Here is a 27,697-nt window from a genome sequence, read left to right as displayed (position 1 = left end):
AGATTCTGGGGCTAGACAAGTAACCTAGGTGGAAACTGAAGTGCAGTGACCAATATCAACCAATCCGACAATTCTAAATTGCGATATGTTCTGCACTTCGTAACTTTTGCAGCTTAACAGAGCAGAGCTGTGAGACCGGCATCAGTGGTTAAGACTGTCCCTCTCCACCGACTGCAAGTACGCGGAGTGCTCCGATGTTCACTAGTGGGATGAGCTCCAATATATATGTAGAGCTGTATTTACCAGGATCTTTCCTGTAGCTTCAGTGACTCTTGTCCTACAGTCTAACAAACCACCTGCAGCCACTGACTGCAAGTACCTGGATTTCTGCATCCATCAGATTTTAATGCTGATCTCTAATGGATACCTTTCCATTATGATTTTCTGAATAAAAATAAAATCTGCCTAGCATATATATATATATATATATATATATATATAATGCAAACCTGTGTGTTTGCTATACTGTAATGTTATAAATAGTATGTTTTTAGGGTCGTCATCATTGTTCCGCTAAATAGCTTATTATACTTTTGCAAAATGTAGCCACAGCCATTGTTACCAAAATAATAATTTATATTTCAAGAACAATTTTACAAGTTCCACAATACATTAAGTGCAGCTTTATCAACAAAATATATAATCCATACAAATATAACTTATGAAACTGTTCATAGTTCTTCAAGGTCAGTTAGATCCACAGCGACTTTAATAAACAATGTATCATCTTTAACGTAACAACCATTCCTTGGATTCTCCAGCTGGGCGTGAGAAATAAAACGTGGACACCCCGAGGCGATGTTCATCTCCCCTTCAGGTCTTTTAAAACTGCTGCTGTGGGGGTCAGCCTTGAAGACATCTAGTATATGATTCTTCTTCCCGCTTTGGTCAAGCAACATCAGTGTGACTTTCTGCTTGAATGGCCAGGACAGGAGCGAGTCGAACTCCCCTTTCATGACCACGAAGTACAAGGATAAGTAGGAGCCTTTCCCGGACCCATCGCCGTTCAGGTAGGCTCGAGCACATAGACGGTAACCGCAGCGGCTTGTGTAGAAGTGCTGGCTGTATATAGAGACCACACGCCCCTCCACGGCTTCCTTTTTCTTTCTCTCGTAGTCTGGGATTTTCCAGATGAGTTTTCCGTTGTAACAGGTCCCTTCTAGAAGTCTAAATCGTTCTTCGTTGCTGCTCAGCTGCGTTTTATGGATGTTAATCTGCACGTCGTGTTTGCTGGACTGACCCTCCAGGTTATCTGAAGAAAGATTAAAGTAGTAAGGGGCAGTGGACAAAGATACTGTCACCTAACATACATTGGGCATAGAAGTCTGCAGTTAATATGGTTGTTTTGAACACCTTAATAATTGTATGAAAGCTCATGCCAGGGCTGTTTGCACTATGCCATTGTTACGGTAAAAACTACCCTAGCTGGAACTCCACCCAAACTTATTTTCTTAATTTACATTCTCTACGTGTTCTCTGTTGTGCCTCTGCAGCAGGCTGTATGCTAGGAGGGAGGTGCTTCTCTAGCTAAATAGACAGATGGTGACTGACAGCCGGGGCAGACTTGCTTGCCAAAATGCATTGTGTGGATTGCTGAAGTCATGCACAGTGGCTGATGTCACAGCAGCACAATTGGATGTAGTCTCAGCTATTTACCTGTATTGGTCCAAGAATGGCATTGTCCTACTTCTTAGGTAGGATCATGAGCTGGGGGGGGACTTTGTACCGAGCTGCTATGAAATGCCAGGGTAACACTGAACCTTGGTTCACCTTTATGGTTCACATCTGAACATTTCAATTTGGGGCTTAGTGGTTGTTTACAGCTGTAAGCGGCACACAGGAAGACTTGCCTAAAGTCACAGGACAGAACATACCTAGACGGTCTTTGTAGCTCTCCAAGCCGGTCACTGTTTGCTTGATACTCTCAATGGCCTCTATCAGTGGCCTGAGATCATGGCGGCTCTGTTCTTCACTGATCAGTTGCACCAACTGCATCACCTGCTCCTCCAGCCAGGAAGCCTTTTCTATGTAACTGACAAGAGTCTAAGCACAATGGAAGGAAAGAAAGTGTTCGTGAAACACTAAAGAAAATGTACGTGCAAGCAATTAACAGATGCGCCTCTACCAAGTCTACACAACCTGCGGCTCTGGCAAAGCATGCTGGGAGAAGCCGTTTCACAACACCTGGTGAACCGCAGTGTGTGAAGATTCTTCAATACGCTGTACTTACTGAAGTGCAGTATAGATAGATGGATAGGAGATAAATAGATAGAAGATTAGACAGATACAGATGGATAGATATTGAAATAAATTGGCTGTGCAGCTACATGTTAGGACTCATATTAGAAGTAGTTATTTTATAAATGGCAAATTATCAATGAAGAATGGATTTCTTACTGGAATAATAATAATAATGATGTTTCCTGTTCGTTTTGGTGAGAAAAAAAAATGATATTCTTTCTCATATTACAATTCAGTATCGGACTTCTTCCAAAACTAATGTCTTGTGTGCTAATGCTGTCTGATAGTTCTTATCTGTAGTGGTAATAAACATGATAATTAAGGAAGCTTCAAGGGGCAGAGATTGCCCATGTTGGTGTTCCAAATCTGCCAGGTGGCCACAGAACATTTTTCCCCACCGAATTTACCAATTTGTACTTGTACTTTTTGTTATTAAACCTTCTAAAAAGGAATGTTGAGATGTTGTCCATAGCAACCGATCAGATTCTAGCTATTATTTTCTAGAGTGTACTAGGTAAATGGTAGCTGGAATCTGATTGGTTGCTATGGGCAACACCTCCACTATTCCTTTTTCGAAGGTTTAATAAATCTGCCCCATGAAGTTGTGCATAGGGAAAGTGGTTCTCACTTGGGGATTGGAAAGATGACTTCCGTTTGTCCCGTTGAATTGGCGACATTCCTTTTCACACCATTTAACAGTGTTGGCGAGCTGCTGAATTTTGCTTTCTTTCAGTTCCATGCTTTGCTTTAAATCCAGCATCTGGGAGAAGAAAGTAATACAAAGAAATAAATAATAACACAAAAATAAGGTTGAGTAAGAGAACTCCATTGTGCGGAGGAAGCATCATGATTAGAGAGGAATCTATCTGTACCTTAAGCAACTTCTATATTGGAGTACTGGGGGTAGATTTATCAAACCTTATTAAAAGGAAAAGTGTAATTGTTACCCACAGCAACCAATCAGATTCTAGCTATCATTGTCTGGAATGTACTAGATAAATAACTAGAATCTGATTGGTTGCTATGGGCAACACCTCCACTTTTCTTTTTTAGGTTTGCTAAATCTACCTCTGGAGTATTTTACCTGCTCTGTTTCACTAAATGTAAAATATATAAAATGAGGGGATTGGACACTGGGAGTAATTTTTTCTTTAACTATAAATGTTGCAAACCTGCTACACCCTGTTCATTAGTTCATTCCTAACTATGTGATGCTCCTATATTTTATTCATTTATACTATTGGATAATAAGTTCTAGCCTTCTGGCTGTAAAGTTGATAAGTAGACAGACCTTGTATGAACAAATGTCACAATGAACCTATTTTCCCTCCTTTTCCCCACCTTCGTGTACATAAACATTGGCTGACACTATGTGCCCACTGTGTGATCACAGCAGCGTAAACCATGTTTTTTTTAAAGCCTCTAAGGCAGAGTTTCCCAAACCCAGTACTCAGGGCTCCCCAACAGTGCAGGTTTTCCATATCTCCTTGCTGGAGCACAGGTGTATTCATTAGTGACTGACAGAGCCGTAACTAGGGTGGTGCGGGCGGTGCCGTCGCCCAGGGCGCAAGCCCAAGTGGGAGCAGCAGCCGCCCGCTACCTGGCTCTATCTACAGGCCTTTACTTACCCGCAGTGGAACGCATCTTCCACTGACAGGAAGTTCTGCATTTGGAACGCAAATGCCGAACTTCCTGTTGGTGGAACGCATATGCGTTCCACTGCGGGTAAGTGAATGAAAGATTCTCTGATCGAGCCCCGGGGGTTGGTGCAGCAGCAGCGCTGTCTGTGTGTGAGGTGCTGCTGCAGGATCCGGACCATTCTCCCCTCTGGCTCCCTGCTTCTCTGAGGCTGTCTACTTGGTGGATAGGGGCGGGTTCAGGAGCGTCACGGTCAGAAGGGGACTCCAGTCACACGGGGGGGAGGCACACAGACACTTGCCAGCTCTGGCTGTCTCTAGCTCGGGGGCTCAGAGCCTCTCGGAGGGGCACAGACTGGGCACGCCCGTGGGGGGGGGGATCTCTCGGCCAGTTACAGGGATACACTGGCTTCACTATCGCTGTCACTGCTGTCCAGATGCTGGGTTATTGTTGTCCTGTTACTAGTTCCCTCCACTTCACCTCTTATACAGATGTCTATTCAGTGTACATTGTTCCTGCTAACCTTCCTATTATACAAATCAGTGGCAGCACACATACCTGCTTCTGTCTCTGTATTCCAGTCTGGTGTCCTTCTTCATCTCATCTATGTATATCTCTCTTACACTCGTTTCTGTGTCTGTCTGACTGTTTCTGCTTCTCCCAGGTCTCTCTCACCTATGTATCTCTTACACTCATATCTGTGTCTCTATGTCTGGCTGCCTGTCTCCATGTTTATACACCTCTTATCTCTATCTCTCTCACTCAATTCTGTATCTATATGTCTGGCTGTCTCTCTGTTGTTACATCCCTCACCCCTTTATCCCTGTGTCATATCTGTATTTCTTTCACTAATCCCTCTCTCTCCCTTCCTGTTTCTTTCTCTCTCTCTGTCTCTCTCCCTTTTTTCCTCCCCCTTCTCTCTCCCTCTATCTCTATCTCTTACTACCTCCATCTCTCTCTTTCTCCTCCCTTTCTCCATCCATCTCTCTATTATGCATTTGCAAATATGTGTAACAGAATTATTTCAGTAAAGTGCTAGCCACACCCCCACATTAGGTTAGCCACACCCACTTGGCAAATGTCACTCCCACTTAGATGGGGGGCGCCGGTGCCCTGTCTCGCCCAGGGCACTAAAATGTCTAGTTAGAGCACTGGTGACTGACACATTGTAACAGACCCACAGATAGTCCTAATTATGTCACATGTGATCCGGAAAACCTGCACTGTTGGGGAGCCCTGAGGACTGGATTTGGAAAACCCTGCTCTAAGGGGTATATTTACTAAACTGCGGGTTAGAAAAAGTGGAGATGTTGCCTATAGCAACCAATCAGATTCTAGCTGTCATTTGTAGAATGTACTAAATAAATGAGCTAGAATCTGATTGGTTGCTATAGGCAACATCTCCACTTTTTCTAACCCGCAGTTTAGTAAATATACCCCTAAGTGTATATTGATGCAGTCAGAGTACAGAGGGGGAGGTCACCAATATCACCTTGATGAGGAAACAAAATAACAGCAGATATTTGCAGGGCGCAATTGAACGTCCGTCTGCACGGATGCTGAATTCACTATAGGGTTAAATAAACCTTATGTTTGCTGAAGTTAGAACGTCTTTTAAAATATGTCATAATATACAGTGACGAGAGTATAACAAGCATTGGTCATAAACCACAGGGGACGAGTTAGAGAGGAAATTACAAAAAAAAAAAAAAAAAAAAACCATCAAGAAAGGGTCATATGAAAAGGATACAAATATAAATGCAGAATTCTCAATGGCTGAGGCTTTATCGGACTTGTGAAATTCCCTAACTAAACAGGTCTGGGTGGAGGTGTGTACAGGGAGGTCTTATTACGTGTGATAAAGGGACGTGCAATGTGTTTCTGAATACATACAATGCGCTCGCACACTTACCTGCTTCTCTAGCTTTGTATTCCTGTTCAAAACATACAGCATGTGGTCTCTGAGGAAGCCATCTTCATGTACTTTTAATTTCCCTCTTTTTACCTACAAATAATAAAAAAAACCAAAACATGACGTTTAAAGAAATAGTTACATAATAGCGTTTCCTGTATATTCCTGATTATAGCATTTACAAATATGATAGTCTAAATTCTAAAAAGTGGAAATTATATTGTTACTCATTAAATCGCTAAAATCTTTATCCATAGCTTTACTGACTCTTTAAGTTTAATCTAATTTATTAGTATTCCATTTCGGTGCAAAAAATCAGCAATTAGCAATCAGCTGCAAGTTAGATAATGAAAGCAAGTGTCTGACTCACTAAATTAGCACTTTTTGTACCTAAATACAATGTTAGTAGAGGAGTACTAGTAAGCTCAAAATGCTGAATGTACTATCCCTTTAAAGATTCATTTTGAATTAAACCAACAATCCCATATTTTCTTTAAATAGCAAGTTAAGTGCCTTTTAATTATGCATCTGATAGTCATTGTTCTCAGCAATCCTCCTACAGAATATTATCTCCTTTTCAATACCTCTCTGGAGGTCAAACCATAATGGCTTGTGATAATGTGTGATAAATGTGCTAATATATCCGTAAACCATTAAAGAATTTCCATTAAAATAAAAGCTTTTGGGTTTTTTTCTTAATTTTTCTGTAACCAGCCTGAAGGCTTCAGTACAACATCATAAAATAAAATTTGGCAGCATATATGTCTTGTAAATAATGCCAGTCCTTGGTCCAGAAATTACGGTCTCTCTCGATCATCATCATTATTTATATAGCTCCACCAATTCTGCAGCGCTGTACAGAGAACTCACTCACATCAGTCCCTGCCCCATTGGAAGTTAGTCTAAATTTCCTAATACACACACTGACACACAGACTCTGGTAAATTTTGTTAGCAGCCAATGAACCTACTAATATGTTTTTGGAGTGTGGGAGGAAACCGGAGCACCTGGAGGAATCCCACGCAAACATGGGGAGAACATACAAACTCCACAAAATAAGGCCATGGTCGGGAATCGAACTCATGATCCCAAGCAGAGGCTGGCTGGGCAGTCCCATAGTGGGCTACCTTGGACTGGGGCACTGGGCTACCCGCTTTTTTCTTCATTTACAATGTTCCTGAGCTGAGTCTCGTCCCCGGGGATATATTTTTTCAAGCCAGCCAGACCCTGACCCCAGCGCTGTGAGGCAGAGGTGCTAACCACTGAGCCATCTTGCTGCTCAATCCCCCAACTCTATTTAAGGCACCCCCTATATATCCTACACACATGGGGTATGCCACTGTATTACAACACACACTTTATGTATTTAATCCATTAGACAGATCATTTAAAAGATTTCAAAGTGGTTTTCAGGCACATTTTAAAGTATGCACAGTGGGGGCTGCCATTTTTATTTGCCGAACCAATAGTCATGAGGATGCATCATTCCTGAACGTATAAAAGGCTCTCCAGTAGCCTGGAATCAGACGGTAGTAGGGTGGGTTTATCTGAGAATGATGGTTCAAGGTTTAAAGACAGATGAGAGGACACCAGTGGAGAAGAAAGAAGCCTGGAGGACCAGGGTGGTAAAATGAGTGCAGACTAGATTATCACAGGAACCTACAGACTCAACAAAGAAGACATAGGAAAATGACATCTCAGACAATAATGTAACAGAGAAAATATTACTGAAAGGAAACGGCTCTAGACCGACAGATTACCTTTATATAGCAGCCATAATCTGCGAAGGGACATTCTACTTCAGCCTCGGTACATACGGGAAAGTGCTCATCCAGCTGGAAGTAATACAGACATTTATTTGCAGCTCAGAGAATAATGTTATATATGCAACATGTGAAGTGAAGGACAGCTTTATTCTGACCCCAGAAATGTACACTTACAGCACCTTATCCCATACTAGTACAATACAGCAGCCGATCGATGCTCAGTGTTCCTTATTTACTGTAACAGGGCAATTCTGCAAAATGCGATAGGAGAGCTGAAGGCTTGGGTAGAAATGACAGCTGGCAACTGATTGGATGGCAATACCACTTGTCCAATAGGAATCCAGCTGTCATTTCAGTGGCTAATTGGGTTCCTGTATCCTGGATTGTTACAGTTTGTCCAGCAGAGGTCCCTAGTCCTATTGTATAACAGACCTCTGCTCTCCTGAGGATATGGTCAGGGTACCTGATGTAGGATCACCATGAATATGTTAGCGTGGTATAAGGGTGAACGCCATTTTAGCTCTTTCGTGAGCAACAGTTTCTAAGGTGTTGCGAGTCTGGAATTTTTAAAGGGAGAAATCAATTCAGTACCAATGGGTGGATCCTCATCCTGACATCTGTGCCCTAATTCCATGTGTTGGTCAAAACAAGCATTTAGAGATCCCTTCCTGCACGAAATTTAACTCCGGCACAGGAGCCACACTTGTGCGGAAACCCAGATTTGAATATTCTCAGGAGATTTATTGTCTGTTACTTCTACATATATGATCTTTACCTAAAACTTTTATTACATTACCATGTTATTGAGCACTTGTGCTGTATCACTGGTAACGTATATGGAATAAGGAATAACAGAACCAAATACCTAGACAGAAATAACTATTCAGACAGAGCTAGATTGGACTGAGGAGTTTATGTAGGAATATGTTCACTTGATTTATCAGCTAATAGTATTTGGAAGGAAGTGATCAGTCAGGAGGTGACCTCCAATGACTTATGAATCACTGCAATCCCATCAGATCTGTAAGCAATCTAGCAGTGTCCAATCTGATTGGATTGCAGTGACTCCATCCAACTGGAGTCCAATTGAAATTGGTCACATATACTATCACTTTGTGGCCAAATCCACATGTGAGCCAGTGTTACAGACCCTCAATCCTTAATAACTGCTGGTCATTGCTGGCTGCCCGGTTCCATATGGGAGGGAATATACAGTCATGGCCAAAAGTTTTGAGAATGACACAATTATTATTTGTCACAATGTCTGCTGTCTCAGTTTTTATGATGGCAATTTGCATATATACTCCAGAATGTCATGAAGAGTGATCAGATGAATTGCAATTAATTTCAAAGTCCCTCTTTGCCATGACAATCAACTTTATCTCAAAAACAACATTTCCACTGCATTTCAGCCCTGCCACAAAAGGACCAGCTGACATCAGGTCAGTGATTCTCTCGTTAACACAGGTGAGAGTGTTGATGAGGACAAGGCTGGAGATCACTCTGTCATGCCGATTGAGTTAGAATAACAGACTGAAAGCTTTAAAAGGAGCATGGTACTTGAAATCATTGTTCTTCCTGTATTAACCATGGTTACCTGCAAGGAAACATGTGCAGTCATCATTCTTTTGCAGAAAAGGGGCTTCATAGGCAAGAATATTGAAGGAGAGAGGTTCAACTGTTGTGAAGAAGGCTTCAGGGCACCCAAGAACGTCCAGCAAGCGTCAGGACCGTCTCCTAAAGTTGATTCAGCTGCGGGATCGGGGCACCATCAGTGCAGAGCTTGCTCAGGAATGGCAGCAGGCAGGTGTGAGTGCATCTGCATGCACAGTGAGGTGAAGACTTCTGGAGGATGGTCTGGTATCAAGAAGGTAAGCAAAGAAGACACTTCTCTCCAGGAAAAACCATCAGGGACAGACTGATATGGTACAGGGATTGGACTGCTGAGGACTGGGGTCAAGTAATTTTCACTGATGAATCCGCTTGTCCAGAGAAGGAAAGGTGAGCGCTACCATCAGTCCCGTGTCAAGCCAACAGTAAAGCATCCTGAGACCATTCATGTGTGGGGTTGCTTCACAGCCAAGGGAGTGGGCTCACTCACAATTTTGCCCAAAAACACAGCCATGAATAAAGAATGGGACCAAAACATCCTCCAAGAGCAATTTCTCCCAACCATCCAAGAACAGTTTGGTGATGAACAGTCCAGCATGATGGAGCACCTTGCCATAAGGCAAAAGTAATAACTAAGTGGCTCGGGATCAAAACATCAACATTTTGCATCCATGGCCAGGAAACAATCCCCTTGAGAACTTGTGATCAATCCTCAAAAGATGGGTGGTCCAACAAAAACCCACAAATCCTGACAAACTACAAGCATTGATTAGGCAAGAATAGACGCCCATCAGTCAGTATGTGGCCCAGAAGTTGATTGACAGCATGCCAGGTGAATTGCAGAGGTCTTCAAAAAGAAGGGTCAACACTGCAAATATTGACTCTTTGCACAAACATAATTTCAATAAAAGCCTTTGCCACTTATGAAATGACTGCAATTTTACTTCAGTGTACCATAGCAACATCTGACAAAAAGGTCTAAAAACACTGAAGCGGCAAACTCTGTGAAAACCAATACTTGTGTCATTCTCAAAACTATTGGCCATGACTGTATATTCACTATATTACCGACCATATTCCTTCCTCTACACATGCCTGCTGAAGGGAACACTATGACAATGATACAAATAATAATACATATATTTTGAAGAGTCTTCTCTAAAAACGGACAATACGTTACCTCATCTCTTGGACACGTATTGCTGCAGTTGTTGGGACATGAAACCGGATATAACGGACAATACTTTCTTATGTGTATCTGAAACAAAAGCACAAAATTGAATAAAAATACTGAAATTCCAAAACACATAACCCAACAGTAACAGGTTTTATGGTTTGCAAAAAACTCCCATATGCTTTAATGAGTATTGTCCTCCAAAATACAGTATCATAAAACCAAATCTAAGCCTACAAGGATGGTCATTTATACAGGCAAAAATGTGGTGCTGCAGCAGGAAAGCCAATTACTTCCGTTACTATGTCATTACTGCCTATTGTTCCTCCTTTACACTTGTTTATAGGTTTATACAAATTAATTGGTGTATCAGGATGAGCAAATATTTGCTTTGTATGATGGGCTGTTAAATCTTGTTGTACTGAACTTGCGCATATCTACAAATATTAGATTTCATTTTGCAACATGGAATATAAAAATAAGCTGCACAGATGGTGTAGATTGTTAAAGGTTCTATTTATTTAGTATTTATAATAACTGGATGAGGGTAGAAAGTGAACAAATCTGTAAATATTCTGATGAGCCCCAACCTTGCTCTTCTCACGCACAGTCTGATAAAACAGGTGATATGGTAAATGTGCTGCAAAGATCTATCTAGTGCATACTTGTCCAGGTGTCGAGTAGGGATATATTTCGAGACAAGTGAGGAACTCCCGCATTTCGGGTAAGTCTTACGGACTCCCAGGAGAGTGTGGCAATCTCCCGCAGCTGCCCACTTCCTAGTGAAGTGGGCAGAATTAGGTCCATAACAAGCGTTACAAAGCTGGGAGCCCCAGGTGAAGGTTCAGAGGGCCACATGTTGCCCATCCATCATCAACCTTTATTTATAGAGCGCCAGCAAATTCCGTAGTGCTTTACAATTGGGAACAAACATTGATAAGACAATACTGGGTAATACATACAGACAGAGAGGTAAGAGAACCCTGCTCGAAAGCTTACAATCTATGGGACAATGGGAGTTAGAAACACAGGGGCATGTGCTACATCATATTGCACAATGGACCAGCTAGACTGCAAAGGTAAAAGTACTGAGTGGGCTGTGTGTGTGGCAATGTTGGTAAGAGGGTTGTTGTCTTGCGTTAGCAGTGTAGAGGATGGTAATAGGGTAATCTAGAGAAATTAAGATGATGATTGAGGAATATCATAACCTTGTCTGAAGAGGTGGGTTTTCAGTGAACGCTTGAAGGTTTGAAGACTAGAGGAAAGTCTTACTGTGCGTGGGAGGGAATTCCACAAAGTGGGTGCAGCCCGGAAAAAATCCTGTAACCGAGAATGGGAGGATGTGATGAGATAGGAGGAGAGACGTAGAGCTTGTGCAGAACGGAGGTGTCGAGTAGGGATATATTTCGAGACAAGTGAGGAAATGTATGTCGGTGCAATTTTGTTGCTGGCCTTGTATGTAAGTAGTAGAATTTTATATTGGATTTGTTGAAATACAGGTAGCCAATGTAGAGACTGACAGAGTGGCTCAGCAGAGGAATAACGGTTTGTAAGGAAAATCAATCTAGCCGCTGCGTGCAAAATAGATTGTAGGGGTTCAAGTCTGACTTTGGGAAGACCAGTAAGGAGGGAATTGCAATAGTCGATGCGGGAGATGATGAGTGCATGAATTAATGTTTTTGCGGTGTCTTGTGTCAGATATGTGCGTATTCTGGAAATGTTCTTTAGGTGTATGTAACATGATTTAGATATAGAGTTGATGTGGGGAATAAACGACAGTTGTGAATCAAGGATTACACCTAGGCAACGAACTTGCGGGGTGGGATTTATGGTCATGTTATCAACAGAAATAGAAATGTCAGGCAGGAAGCTTCCGTTTTTGGGTGGGAATATTATTAATTCAGTTTTTGAGAGATTGAGTTTGAGTTGGTGAGAAGACATCCAAGATGAAATGGCAGAAAGACAGTCAGTAACGCGAGACAACACAGATGGTGAAAGATCAGGAGAGAATAGATAAATTTGTGTATCATCCGCATAGAGATGATACCGAAATCCAAAGGAGCTTATTAGTTTTCCAAGAGAAGTGGTGTAGATAGAGAATAGCAGAGGACCTAGGACTGAACCTTGTGGTACTCCAACTGATAAAGGAAGCGGAGCAGCGGTGGATCCAGAGAAATTAACACTGAAAGAGCGATTAGATAGGTAGGATGAGAACCAGGATAGGAATTGTAGCGTTTGTATGAGGAGAGAGTGGTCAACAGTGTCAAATGCAGCAGAGAGATCCAGGAGAATTAGAAGAGAGTATTGGTTATTATTTTTTGCTGTGATCAAATCATTGTCAACTTTGGTCAGTGCAGTCTCTGTGGAGTGTTGAGAGCGAAAGCCTGACTGAAGAGGATCCAATAGGTTGTTTGCTGTAAGAAAGTGTGTGAGGCGAGTGTAGGCAATTCTCTCGAGAAGCTTGGAGGCGCATGGGAGCTGGGGCGGTAATTTACGAGAGAGTTAGGGTCAGAATTTTGTTTTTTTAAAATGGGAGTAATCACTGCATGCTTGAATAATGATGGAAAAATACCAGTAGAAAGAGATAGATTACAGATTTTAGTTAGAGGGGGAATGAGAACAGGAGACAGGGACATACCAATTTGTGAGGGAATGGGATCAAGAGGACAGGTACAGATGGTCCTCACAGTGCATAGTAAGGTACACGTCTACTCTTTAGTTTCAGGAAACGCCGCTACAATCTAGATGTGTGACTAGATATGTGGAGAGGTGTAAAAATCTGTGCTGAAAAGGGGGTCCTTTCATAGAGAGGAGCCAGGTTGGTGGCTCCTCCCACTACACAAGCAAGCCATGGCCCCCAGGCAGGTCCCCTCCCCCGCTCTGCGGTCCTTAACATGAAGGCACAAAACTGGTTTCATTAAAAGCACAAGACCATAAGATCCCCCATCACGGAGCTGTTGCAAAATTAAAGTTCTTTTGTACAGTAGAAATATCCAGGCGCCTCTCTGCATGGCAAGTGATCGGTCTGTAAAGGGAATCTCATTTCTGCACCACTCTGCAAACCTGGGTGCACTAGTCCATTTACTTCATATTCTGCAAGGAACGGTCACCCAACTCTTCCCCTCGGCCTCTGCCAGGGTCTGCTGGTATTACCTGGAACATTGCTATATGACTGTGTCTATATGTCTGAGGAAGCCCAGGGAGAACTGCATCCATGCAGAAGAGAATAGGCAGGTAAGTAGGTCTGCATGATGATATTTAATTCTCATGTATGAACTAAAAGTATGGGGTCTGTTATCTGGGATGCTTGCAACTTGGGTATTTTTTGGACAAGAGGGTTTTGATTTGTAGCATCATGCCTAAAATGTTTAGCAGTGCTCCAAACAGTGATTCTAGGAGGAAATGCTCAGTGAGCAAGTGTGATATTACCAAACATCAATCATTATTTACTTTCTTTTTTTTCAGGATAAAGGTGTCCCAGATAACATGCCCCATAGCTGTATTTATACTTTATTTACATTGAATTAAAATGTACTTTTAGTGATCCTTGAACACCTCTCTATTATTCAGACCAATCTAATTTCTCAGACATGACAGATCAGGTTTAAAACTGAACATATATACAATACACACGCTGCATGGCAGTTAGCCTAGCCCAGCATGTGCCAATTCTGTCGGCACGGTCATTTACAGAAAAGGAGTAGCCAGACGTTACCCACCAAAACACTTTCCTTGATTGATTAGGACAGGATCCAATCACGTCACATTTAACAGGGTGAAAAATCCTCACTGCTGATAAAAACACTGGCTGATGTGTATTCATCCAGCCCGTCCACAACAGGATCTGTCCAACTTATATGGTCAAACTGACAAGAGATCCAGTTGTACAGCCATCATGCTGGATAACTGGATCTTTATCTCTGTGGCTATGCGGGTGATTATGTATGTATGTGTGGGCAGCACGGTGGCGAAGTGGTTAGCACTTCTGCCTTACAGCACTGGGGTCATGAGTTCAATTCCCGACCATGGCCTTATCTGGGTGGAGTTTGTATGTTCTCCCCGTGTTTGCGTGGGTTTCCCACACCCCACACTCCAAAACATACTGGTAGGTTAATTGGCTGCTATCAAAAACAATGACCCTAGTCTCTCTCTCTGTCTGTGTGTGTGTATGTTAGGGAAATTAGACTGTAAGCTCCAATGGGGCAGGGACTGATGTGAATGAGTTCTCTGTACAGCGCTGCGGAATCAGTGGCGCTATATAAATAAATGGTGATGATGATTATGTATGTATGTATGTATCATCCTCCTATTTTTTCAACTCGCCGGAAATCGGCGACTTTGCAGGTAAAATTTAAAGCGGCGATGGCTTGTAAAGGCAAGTTTGCCTTTACAAGCCATCGCCGCTTTAAATTTTCAATGCAAAGTCGCCGATTTCCGGCGAGTTGAAAAAATAGGAGGATGATACATTTACCCCCTAGTCTTATGGCAAAACAGTTTACCCTGGTACTGCTGCCCACACAGCGATATTCTGAATGATGTAAGGGAAATCCACAACTGGATTGGAAAATAAAGTTGTACAATGCCTTAACAGATGTTAATAGTATTCTAGCATTACCTGCAGGTCAATCAATGCCATGCTTTTCTTGCAGTAAATGCAGGTTTCGTCTCTCAGTTCACACTGTGTTTTCAGGTGATTCTCCAAGTCCTTTCTGCACACCTTGTCGTGACATCCTGTGTTGCTGCACGTGATCGTTTCATACAAACACTGGGCAAGATGATCCTGTGATCAAACAATATGGTCTTAATACATTTAGTGAACCTTATTTACATCATGCACTGCATGTGCTTTGCACCTGTGAGCCTCTATGGTCTGCCCAGCACTCATTAAAAGTTGCACGCCTACTCCCTGGTCTCCGGAGACGCCTCTGCAAGTGCTCCCAGGTGCGGGGAGAAGCGTAGAAATCTGAAGAGGCGCAATGTGCAAAAGTTACATGAAAAGGTCAACCTCCTACAACTTTAGAATCACCCCTTGCATTTGTTTTTTTTACTTTTACGCCTAATATACTGCTCAGTTTAATCTCATTTATCCTTTTAAATGAATAACGAGGGGAAATTGGAGCTGTCTTTATAATGTGTGTACTTTAGAGCGTTTGGAGCTTTGTTATACATTGGGCAAAGTGCACCAACGCGAATCTTGAAGGCGCAAGGGGTGTGCTATTAACAGAGAATGAGACTCGGTCTCCGACAGCTGATGCACAAATCAAATTCTTGTCTTTTGTGCCGTTGAAGTGGCCGTGCCTGCTCCACCTTTATCTCATTTCAATAATCTTGCTTTGCAAAATGGAATCTCAATTTTACACTCCACTGCAATGATGAAGCGCACCTTCCACCATATTTTACTCTGCCCAGCGCCCGCCATCAGCTGGTGCCCACCTCTGGTTTCCTGCATAAACCACCATGCCGCTCCGTAAACATGTGCATTGTGGTAGAATTCTAGGCGCATAACAACGCCTGAAAAATGGATAAGCCTCAGCCATCCTGCGCTTTGTAAATGATGCTCAGTATATTGATCGTAATAAACTCACAGGAGTCATAAAAAGCAGAGTTTTTTATTTTGGGATGCCAAAAAACTGCTTTCTGTCCACGGCACAGGCTTTGTACAGCAAGACGGGGATTTGTGCAGAGGTGCAAATGATTGCTCTATTGTTTATTTATACATAATGATTTAGACAATATTAGGAGCATGTTGCAAGACATTTAAGTGAGTTACAAGGAATGGGGACAGGGAAATCCTGAAGGAGGTCACTGCTTTGTAGGATGTCATAAACCATTTAGCCATTCAAAGCATTCTGGTCGCAACTCTTAACTCTGAGGTTTAGCAGCAATACGGGGAATTAGGAAGGTTCATGCCCCTTGTTGTGTGGTGTTGGCACAAAGCCGGGCACAGTGGACAAAGTGCCAACACCATGGAGCTGGGTCACGACTCCAAGTATTTCTGCTCTTTGATACATGTACGAGGGATTTGTTATTTTGATAACTATCATATATCCCTTGCTGTCAGTTACGTTCCTATGTACGGCATTTCATGGTGACATTTTGCAGCAGATGGCGATGAGGTCAGTGTAAAACTCCTTTAAGTCCCAGATTACCCACATCGGTGCCAGGTTATACCAGGGGGAACCTGTCAGGATGCAGCCTCTTCATAATAAACTTGTTTAGCAGGAGAATTTGTTATCCAAACGTAAGTTTCTAGACTGGTTTTAAATTCTACCAATATCTTGCACTGTTGACTGAGTTACGTTCACATTGATATCATGAGGTTTTTATATTAAATATTAAGAGCCTGATTCGGAGTTGGTCGAAAATTAGACATAATTTACTCTAAAAAAAAGTTGTACGTATTTACTCCCACGTGCTGAGCCGTATACATCAAGATACGTCCAGCTCTGAATCAGCAGCATCTACGCTAAGTGCACAAATAGTTAATATCATTGTAATGTTCTAAATACAAACGTTTGAATGCATGTCTTGCTAGCAAACCGAATATAGACACTATGGTGTAATAAAAAAACACAAATACGTTTACATATATTGTGGGCAGCACGGTGGCTAAGTGGTTAGCACTTCTGCCTCACAGCACTGGGGTCATGAGTTTGATTCCCGACCATGTGAGGAGTTTGTATGTTCTCCCCGTGTTTGCGTGGGTTTCCTCCGGGTGCTCCAGTTTCCTCCCACACTCCCAACATATTAGTAGGTTAATTGGCTGCTATCAAATTGACCCTAGTCTCTCTGTCTCTCTCTCTGTGTGTTAGGGAATTTAGACTGTAAGCTCCAATGGGACAGGACTGATGTGAGTGAGTTCTCTGTACAGCGCTGCAGAATTATTGGCACTATATAAATAGATGATGATGATGACTATTGCAACCTCCTCCTTACTGGCCTCCTTCTCTCCCCCTTCTGCCCTATACTCAATTCGACTGCAAGACTCATCTTCATTTCTCGTCGCTCCTCCTCAGCCTCCCCGCTCTGCCTCGCCCTACACTGGCTGCCCGTCCCTTACTGAATCCTTTTCAAACTCCTGACCACCACTTACAAAGCGCTCTCCCAGTCCACTTCCCCCTATATCTCTAACCTCCTCTCCATTCATACTCCTACCCGCTCCCTGCATTCGGCCAATGACCGTCGCCTCTCCTCCACTCTGATCACTTCTTCCCACTCCAGAATCCAGGACTTCTCCCGTGCCGCCCCCTTCTCTGGAACGACCTCCCTTGCTCCATCCATCTCTCTCCTAATCTGTGCTCCTTCAAACGGGCACTTAAAACTCACCTGTTCCTCAAAGCCTACCAACCTTACACCTAACCCCCCTCATCTCCTCCGCTCGCTCTCCCCTCTCTCCTCCCGGGCCCCTGTTCTCTCCCTACATACTTCTACTGGCTCCCTTTGTGCCTGAGTTTTGTTTACCATCCCTTAGGATGTAAGCTCGTTTGAGCAGGGCCCTCTTCCCTCCTGTCTCCACACCTGTTCTTCTGCTCCATTTTTACTGCAGTGGCCTCATCTGGAGTTTCTGAAGTTTTGGTATTTTTTGTTTATTGTTCAGTAATGTTTCACCCTGTATAGTCTACTGTTTGTGCAGTGTACGGCGCTGCGGAACTCTTGTGGCGCCTAACAAATAAAGGATAATAATAATAATAATAATAATAATAATAATAATAATAATAATAATGATGATGAAAACCCGCTTACCTGGAACCTTCCCAGCGTCACTTTCACATCACAGTCGGGAGCATTTCTGCAATACACCAGTAAATTCAGGACTTCCCGCTTACAGCAATTGTCTTTAAATATCTGGAAGGTAATTTGAACAGGAAAATAAATACTTTTACTCTGCCGCAGTAATGCCACCCGTAGCTTGGATACAACTATCAGTTGTTATATTCAACTCTTACAGTATAGCAAAAAATAGCGTATTAAACAGGTAAGCTGAACTACGGAAATGAAAGAGTGCCCGTATTACCTGCAGAGCCAGGTGTTTTGTGGGAGGAACTGTTAATATCAATGAGACTACAAGCTATACATTCACAAGGAAGAGGTCACTTGTCATGAATATTGGTTCAGTGTACAATATGGCCGCCTCCGTTGTGCAGGCGACTGGAATCCTTTTCATGTAAGAAAAAGTTGCATAAAATTAAACAGAGTGAGTCTGCTCTATTTGTATTCCATGATGCTGTGAAATTATAAATAAAGTATTCTCACCCACACAAACCCACAGAACAACAGGTTACCAATTCCATTTATCTATTTGTGTCTATATATTTATTTCTTATTTGTTGCCATGTTTTTATCGTAACCTAAAGTTCTCTAGCTAGATAACAGAGCTAGATTTTGTTTAAGGTTCACTATTAGATTTAGGAACTTCCTGTACCACTCTGTATATACTCCTTGCAGCTCCTGTTGTATAATTAAGTTTAGGGGTGTATTCTGAGCTTGTGGTGAGCATTTGTATAGCCAATTAAATAAACTGATTCTCCCAACTGTTGTAATTGGTTTATAAATAGCATATAGAGCAATACATGAGCTCTGAGCAAGCTGAACAGAAGTGAGCGGTTTCATAAACATCAATAGTTTTGAAACAGACGGAGTTATGCCTTTATTGGTCTGTAAAATCATTGTTATTGTCAGTGTGTCTGAATTAGGGCAGTGCAGTGGTTGTTTGAGGTTTGTATATCTTCTAACATTCTGTAGATATTTCTATATAGAAAGAATCCGCACTAAAGTTCGGGTCTGTAGTTGCAGGTAGGTATAATTTATACCCAACCACCTAATCTTTTTGGTTTATATGGGGATCAAAAATGTTATATTTCTTTTTATCTATTTCTCACCAGGTGGTGATCCCCAGAATTACATTTTATAAATCATAAGTAACAGAGAAAGGAGAGAAGATTCTAATTCTTACTTGCAGACCAAACTGTATTAAAAACATTCTGGAGCTATACGGATTCTCTGACCTGTATTCAGTTCTCACATTGGCACACACAGTGAAAGTATGCGGTTATAGACGGAAATCGCAACAATTCTTATGTCTCAGTCACCCCCTAAATTGCCACCACTGCCGCAGAGCCCCCCTGAGAGAAAAGAAGTTTGGACAACTGTAGGGTCTAGAAGAGTTACGAGGGTGGATTGTAGACATGTCCATTTATATCATTTATTTTCTATTCTCACTCAGCATAAGAGTGATTGTGAAGTTGAGGTTCCAGCGGAGGAGACAGCTTGAAGGTCAGGAACCAATGATGTCCTGCAAGAGGAATCCATGTAATGTAGGAAGTTTTTCGTCTATTGTAGGAGATTGGTCTGTGGGTTAGTCATGAAGGAATAGAGAGTTTCAGTGCTACCAGGAGCTACCGCTCAGACAGATAGGAGACACTTGGTAAATATTGTGGAATCGGTGAGTGAGTGAGGAGCGGTAGATGTTGCTGAGTGAAGAGTATCAGTAATAGTGGCAGGTTAAGGAAAAGCATTACAGTTTTAAATGTTATATGTATAAATGATGGCAGGAAAAAAGCTCCCTGAACGGATTTCAATCCTGTCAATGACCGGGGTGTCAATAGGTACCAATGGGTCTGTGGGTCTGAATTCAGGTGGCACTAATGATGGAATCCGTACCATAACACTCCACCCACTACGCCACAATGTGTCACCATGCCCCGTACACCGTAGTTTGAGGACGTAAAACGTACCATCATCATGGTGGCCGGAGTGTGATGGCGCAAATTGCGAAGCCACGTTGTCTTATGACCACCATATCTCATTCTGGCTGGGCATCAGGAAGATTACCAGACTGTCTTGGAAGCCAGATAGTTCATCCACTATTTAGGGAGTCTCTGGACATTCCGGGAGACTCTACAAGTATTATATCACCTGCAAAAGACTACACACCTTAAGCAACTATGTGAATGGACAATGCACACACAGACATGCTGGGCCTGATACATGCCCGGACATCTGTCCGTTTGCATAGCGTAAAATAGCTGTGTATGCCCAGAAATGGACAGTACGCCAATGAACCCAACTGAATGCAATTCATGTCCGAACGTAAATGACATTTACATCTGTCTACGTCTTGAGAGGCGAAACGGAGGAGGGAAGCGGAGGCCTAACGTAGGGCATATACAGTAAGGGCGTTCTGGCCCATTGTAGTCCTGTGTTGCTGTAAACACGCTGGTTTTCAGACGTCTCTTTTGCACCCACTACTGGGTAGGATTAAATGCCGGCTGATTGTAACGACTAACATGGCTTTTTAGTGGTAGTTTAACTCACTCCACTAAACTCTGTACTGCTTTACATCCAACATGTTTAATATAGAAGACAACACTTTAAAATATGTTAATATAAATTTATTACAACAATATGTTGATTTGGTTTGGAAGAAAGAATTGTTTTTCTCTTACCTCTTGAGGTTTGATGGGTTCCTTGTCTATTGGACACTGTGGTATTTCATACAATTCACTGCAGAGAAGAATGTTAGAAAGGATATTAGTCTCATGTTCATTTTCGCACTGTGCTTAATATAGATATAATGTAACGCTGTGCACTAATGTGAATCAACAGGGAGCCGTTCTCAAAAACACAGCATCTGGCTACAGAGAGGAAGGGAGCTCACACTATATTTACTGCAATGTTGTGCTGCTTCTACAACTATATCACAGCAGAGATTAAACCGCAACTTCTTCAGATATATTTCTTGTGCTATTTCCATTACATTAATGGAAAGAGCACAAGAAAAGAAAGTAATTAGTCCATTGGCTTGTAGCCACTTGCCCACGGTACAACACCACTGGCCCTTTAGAGGACTGTGAGGTCACTGTGCTCTGGCTTTAGAGGACTGTGCCGGTGAGGTCACCGCGCTCTGGCTTTACGCCACCAGTTGGGGTCTGGACAAACTGTCACAATTGTGTCAAACATTGTTCGCCATGCCCTCATCATTCATATCCAGCCTAGGTATTTGACATTTCCATGGGGGCGGGGAGGGGGGAGAGGGCAATAGGGGTTGATAGGGGCAATCCCCCCCTCCCTCCAAAAAAAATAATCAAAAATTTAGATCCACCCCTGCATTATGCCCAACTTTACTGAGACTTTCACCCACAGCCAAGTTCTTATAAATTAATCTCTCATGATGTGGCTGCATTACTTATAAGGGACAAACAGTTTGCAACTCTCTTCATTATCTGTTCTTATTCTGTAAATTGTATGTTTATTACTGGTGATTTTATACTGTGACATGTATGATGTATGTCCCCTACCATTGGGGTTTTCTTAACAAAACACAGCTTAATGGTACTTGTGGAATTTTTAAAAGTTGTAGTAACTGTGGGCCTGATGCGGAGTTAGGAACAAAGCAAAAAAATCAAGGAGCAAATTTGCACCTGGACAAACCATGTTACAATGCAAGGGGTGATGGATGATTAATTTATTTTCACACAAAGAAAATACTGGCTGCTTTTCATCTAGCACACAAATACTTGATAGCTTTATTTTTACATTGAAATTTAAAGTTGATCTAGGACATGCTCTAACCCAACTATTAATCTGTCCCCACATTTTAAATTTACCTCCCCCCTCCAATGCAACATTATCCTGAGAACAGAGCCCTGAGCCTTTAAAAATAGGGATCAATCCTGCTGTTTGCTGGTCATGTGAGCAGATTAGTGTAGAAAAAAAAAAAGACACTTAGCCTATCCCATACTTACCTACTTTCTTCAGCTCGCTTCCGGGAGCCAGCCAGTGGAGGGGGGCGTGAAGGGGCGGGGTGGCCGAAATCGCGTCATTTCGGCCCCGCCCCCTGTGACGTCATGACGCAAATTGCGTCATTTGACAGCGGGGGCGGGGCCAAACGCCGCGATTCACCGGGAATCGCGGCGTTTGGGATCTAATTCTGCCCACTTCACTAGGAAGTGGGGCACTTCCTAGTGAAGTGGGCAGAATTCGGGAGATTGCCACACTCGCCCGGGAGTCCGGGAGACTCTCACAAAATGCGGGAGTCTCCCGGACATTCCGGGAGAGTTGGCAAGTATGGCCTATCCCTTTAAGCTTATTAAACATGGGCACAGATAGGTAGTTTTTTACTGCTCTTCCCAAGTAACAGGTATTTACATATTACATTTACACATTCTGTAACACATATTAGACTGTAAGAGATAGACAGATACTAGTTCGGGTAAAACTCACTTCAGACACAATACACACTTCTCACAGAACCGGTGACCACATCCTGTTTGGTGAGGATTGTGAAGAACCAGGTGGCAACTTGCACACTTGTATCGGTCCTGCAGGTTTTCTACAAACGTGTATTCCTGCTTTGGTTCAAAGTCAAGAGACATCACTGCGCTGGAGTTCTGCCTGGCGAGCGCAATCGGGTGTAAGGTTATATCCTCACAGGCCATAGCGGAACTGGAAGGAAGCAGACAGGAATGTGATATACATCTTAGTGTACACTTTAAATCATCAGCTGTCAAAATGGGACGCAAGTTTACTGTATATTCCCGAGCACTAAAGTGCCCAGGGAAAAGATTGCATGTCCCCCTGCCCCCCAGCCCCTGCTTGTTAGAATTTGGGGATGCAAAACTGGACCTCTGTTAGAACTTGGAACTAGTGAAAGCTTGAGCCAGGCTTAGAGTTAGAATTTAACTTCGAGCTTATGTTACGCCTACAATAAGGCTAGAAGATAACTGGGTTACAATAATCCTCATCAGTTTATACGCAGGGGGTGTTAGGGGGTGTTAGAGAAAAGAAAAGAGGAGGGTTCGGGGTAGGAGAATGGAAGGCATTGGATATAGATTGTTTATGGAAGAATATTAACATTAGCAGCATAAAGTAGATCTTTAACCACATTACAGTGAACAACAGATATCTTACAGGCATTGCTTACATGAAATTGTTTCCATTCAAATAAAAGCTCAATTTGTCATCCAGCAAACCACTAGTACTTGACTGTTGCCCAAGGTTCCCACCCTGTTGCATTAAGGGATGTGCCTGTTCCCCTATTGGTGACTATAGTCTATATTATGTTACAGTAATGTACTTTGGCGATAGTTTTCTCCAGCAGAGGTGGGTTTGGGGTTTTCCACTCTTGAGCTGAGGCTGATTTGATGATCATGATGATGTGACCTATTACATGATTAGAACTATACCCCCAGTCCACGGGTAGCAATGGACAATGGTTAAGATGGGTTGTAGGGCAATGGTAGGGATTACCGCCTCACTGATTAGGTGAAACATAGCATTCAGCAGCAATTTATAGTTTGGGACAATGCCAGGATATATGCACTATGCCAGCCCCATCTCCACATAATCTCCAACACAGAGGGGGGGGGGGGGAGAATTTGTATAATTTAAGCAATGCTACCATATTTGTAATACTTTTAATTCAAAATATTTTTTATTAAGAAGTAAAATTTAAATGGAAACAAAAAAAAGAAAAAGAAAAAGGACACACTGTGCCTCGTGGTAAGTTATTTCACCACGTCCGTTTTACACTAGACCGCCGACCCCACTACTTCATTATTTTAAATTAATACATGTAACTATATAGGAATTTGAAAAGTACAACACATTATGCATTATAATTAAATAGTCATATTGTATTAAGTCAAACAGCACTACTTTGTGCACTAGAAAAATGAGAACACAATTAAGATTCCTGAGAAGCACCTTCCTAGTAACGTATAAGGAGGTGCTGGTAACCCTAGATTAGTATATATTTCACTATATGGCTTCAGAAATCTCAGAACAAAAACACCCTTCATTTAAACAACCCTGGCACACATTGTCTACAGATGATGGAACAGGCATTATGTGGGCCGCACCAAAATTATTGACATGCATTCTGTCCCGACCACGGAAGAATGATACATGAGATATATGACTGATGGTGAGAAAATAAAGGTGATGGAAACTGAGAAGAGGCATCGTACAGTACATGGGTGTTGGAGAGGGAATGAAGGTGATGGAAACTGAGAAGAGGCATCGTACAGTACATGGGTGTTGGAGAGGGAATGAAGGTGATGGAAACTGAGAAGAGGCATCGTACAGTACTTGGGTGTTGGAGAGGGAATGAAGGTGATGGAATCTGAGAAGAGGCATCGTACAGTACATGGGTGTTAGAGAGAATGAAGGTGATGGAAACTGAGATAAATACAATGAATGGGTGAGAAAGGCATGGGCTGTAAACAGAGACAAAGGAACTGGGGAGAGAAAGACAGATAAGATACAGGATGTAGAGAGAGGAAATATGTTATATTAACCACATAGGTAACATTACTATAAAATAATACAGATGTGAGTTTAATATTGTTACAATGTCGTCACTGCAGCTTTCATTTGGAAATTATCTCCCATAAGAAATAAACCACCTTTCTATGGTCACATACATACTTGGTGAGTTTTACGATGCTTTGGAGACTATGACTACAGCTGGAGCAGCCCATGTGGCTGCTGCTCTGGGTGACAGAGGCGAGGGGGCGGCCATGCTGGTCTACCCGCTGATGATTAGTTCTCTCTTACATTGTAACTAGAGAGACATCAGCTGAATCTAGCTAAACATAGCACCGTATCTGTCGCAGAGATCAAAGTGAGGAAGGGAAAAGGTTAGTGTTTCAAGGGACAGTTTAGAATTACATAAGGAGGAACAGAAACCGATGACTTGCAAAAAAGAAAAGAGTGGGGTTGGGATATTGATCATTTACCTATATTAAATTAAAACAAAAATATCAATTATTGAATTTTTCTCCTCCGAGCTGCAAGCAAACCTGCTAGAATCGTGGAACTGCTCAGAAGAAACATAGGTGGTAATTTATTAAATATAAAATGTCATCTCCACAGCACAGTTTTTATTTTATTTCAATCATTTCCACAGAAGGAAATTTCACTTAGGCACTGCTCTGTGAAGCCAAGCATACCGGCGCTCTTCTCCAGTATGAGGAGCGCGCTCATTCCGCCCACATCATTCCTCAGCCTGTGCAAAACTCTGCCCCTCAGCCACTGTGGCCATAAGATGGATGTGCCTTGGTGGGAATCTAGGTGCACTTATATAAAACAGAGGCGCACACCCAGTCCAAAGCTAATTTTGCACTATGGAAGAGTTGTTTTACACAGTGTAAATAACTTACAGTGGAGGCAGCCATTTTGAAGGATGAATTAAATATTTGACCATGCAGCCCATCAATTCACTATGAACTAATGACATCACTGTGACACTTTGAGTAGGGTTATCGGCAATCATCCACCAAAACAAAATAATGTACTAATAAGCAGGATTTCTTCATTGATCGTTCCTATTTTATAGGATTTGGTGAATTTACATAGAAAAATGTTACTTTCATGCATGGGTGAGAAGGAAGGTTATATCTCCTGTATGATGTGAAGCCTAATAGCGAACCCGTTTTTCCCTATGAAAACAAATGTTTACAAAGTTTTATTGGCTTATGACCTGTGTATGTGGGTGTAAGTACACCTGCCAAAACTTAATGAGATCCAGACATTCAACTTCAGTACCGAACATGCAGATCTTATGGATTAGGCCACATATGTCTATGTAAGTGTACTGCCAAGTGTGGCAGAGATCTGCCTGTTTGAACATACGGGTTGGGTACGTTTTTCAGAGTACCACAACCCCGACAACGACGATACCTACAAAGAAACAACAATTGTCCTAAAAAACGACATCATTATAAACAGATTTACCTACAAAGCGACGCTGCAGATTTCCGATGGGTGGATGATGCTGACTGCAACTAATTCCGACGACAGACCTCTCTGACACTTGACTTCCGCGTCACTCAACAGTGTGACCTAGGTTACTGTTCATTTAAAGTGGCAATGTTGGGATCCCGCAGGTTAAGTGTTAAGTCCACCCATCGGATATCTAAAGCTTCGCTTTGCAGGTAAGTCGGTTTATATTGATGTAGGTTTTTTTTTCTTCCAAATCTGTGTTTCTTTGCAGCTATCGTCATTGTTGGGGTTGTGGTAATCGTTTTTACGTTTACCACCGGACCATATACAGTTGGATCTATTATAATAAATAATCTTTTTACTCTGTGGCAACCAGGGGAGGACTGGCGAGTTTTAGCCCTGGGACAAGACTTGTCTCAGCAGCCTATTAGGAACAGTTTAAAGGAAAATAAAAATGCAGGTAGTCCAGTCACCCAGTCCAATGTAGCCCACTATGGGACTGGCCCGGGCGGGGCAGATACCGCCCAGCCCATCCTACCCCTGGTGGCAACAATGTTCCAGCACTCTGCAAGACAATTCACCCTATTGCTCCAGAGAGACTGCTGAATATATTTACTTATATTATTTTGCTATTTAACCATATAAAAGGCAACAGAAAATGAGAAACAATACTTGAAAACAATCTTATTGTCAAGTGGTGAATATGAAATAAACAAACTGAGTGGATTGGGCAGCACGGTGGCTAAGTGGTTAGCACTTCTGCCTCACAGACCATGGCCTTATCTGTGTGTTCTCCCCGTGTTTGCGTGGGTTTCCTCCGGGTGCTCCGGTTTCCTACCACACTCCAAAAAAATACTAGTAGGTTAATTGGCTGCTTTCAAATTGACCCTAGTCTGTGTGTCTGTCTGTGTGTTTATATTAGGGAATTTAGACTTGGGCCGGGACTGATGTGAATGAGTTCTCTGTACAGCGCTGCGGAATCAGTGGCGCTATATAAATAAATGGTGATGATGATGATATCCATTTCAAAATGTAGATCACAAGTTAAAAGTTCATGCACAAATTAAAGAAAAATCATGTCTCTCTTAATATCAGGATGTGTAACCTAGTGTTAACTACTTCTGCTGCCTTTTGATGGAAACATTCATATATTAAAGTGATTCAACTCTTAAGAATAAGTATTGTCAATCTGACTATGCCTCTACACAATATTATCTGCCCTACACCTGTGTCCCAGTGTGAATCGAATAACGTGAGGGATCATAGCAGAGTGCAGCCCCCCTCCCCCAATCACACCGCTGGATCAGGGCTGGATCGCTGCCAGTTTAAATAGAAGTACAAAAAATATACTGTTATGGGAGGAAGGGAAAGAAATAGGAGAATAACTTTTTTTATTATGTGTTCTGGAAATTGCAGCTGGCTGTATACAGTCAGTTTGACAGCTGTGACTAAAGTTTTGTTTTTTTTGCAATATTGTTCTGGCCTTGCAGTTAACATTTAGCTGATAAGACAGCGGGAAAAATAAATAAATTACAACATCAGATATTTTATATTTGACTGATCTTATTAGCAGAATGTAAATGAAAAAAAAAAAACACTGATTTAATCCTGCAACACAGATCACTAACAGAT

General features: G+C 42.2%; 1 protein-coding gene across 3 annotated transcripts in view; it reads right to left on the bottom strand.

The window, feature by feature from the left end:
• Window positions 1-555: 555 nt before the first annotated feature.
• The window catches only part of TRAF5 (TNF receptor associated factor 5), a 45,247-nt gene continuing 18,105 nt past the window's right edge, over window positions 556-27,697 (bottom strand). For all 3 annotated transcript variants that reach the window (XM_075204212.1, XM_075204211.1, XM_075204210.1), the window contains 10 exons: window positions 22,565-22,786; window positions 20,788-20,845; window positions 18,086-18,187; window positions 14,958-15,122; window positions 10,349-10,426; window positions 7,552-7,626; window positions 5,792-5,884; window positions 2,870-3,001; window positions 1,875-2,043; window positions 556-1,252 (listed from right to left, as the gene is read on the bottom strand). In XM_075204212.1, coding sequence (XP_075060313.1) covers window positions 672-1,252; window positions 1,875-2,043; window positions 2,870-3,001; window positions 5,792-5,884; window positions 7,552-7,626; window positions 10,349-10,426; window positions 14,958-15,122; window positions 18,086-18,187; window positions 20,788-20,845; window positions 22,565-22,779 — 1,668 coding nt within the window. In that variant the 5' untranslated portion in view covers window positions 22,780-22,786 and the 3' untranslated portion in view covers window positions 556-671. The remainder of the gene's footprint in view (window positions 1,253-1,874; window positions 2,044-2,869; window positions 3,002-5,791; window positions 5,885-7,551; window positions 7,627-10,348; window positions 10,427-14,957; window positions 15,123-18,085; window positions 18,188-20,787; window positions 20,846-22,564; window positions 22,787-27,697) is intronic.

This window comes from Mixophyes fleayi, chromosome 3 (genome assembly GCF_038048845.1).
Source record: "Mixophyes fleayi isolate aMixFle1 chromosome 3, aMixFle1.hap1, whole genome shotgun sequence".
In the NCBI taxonomy this organism is placed as follows: Eukaryota; Metazoa; Chordata; class Amphibia; order Anura; family Limnodynastidae; genus Mixophyes; species Mixophyes fleayi.
Note: the sequence above shows the minus strand (reverse complement) of the source record. Positions and strands in the feature narration are given on the sequence as shown.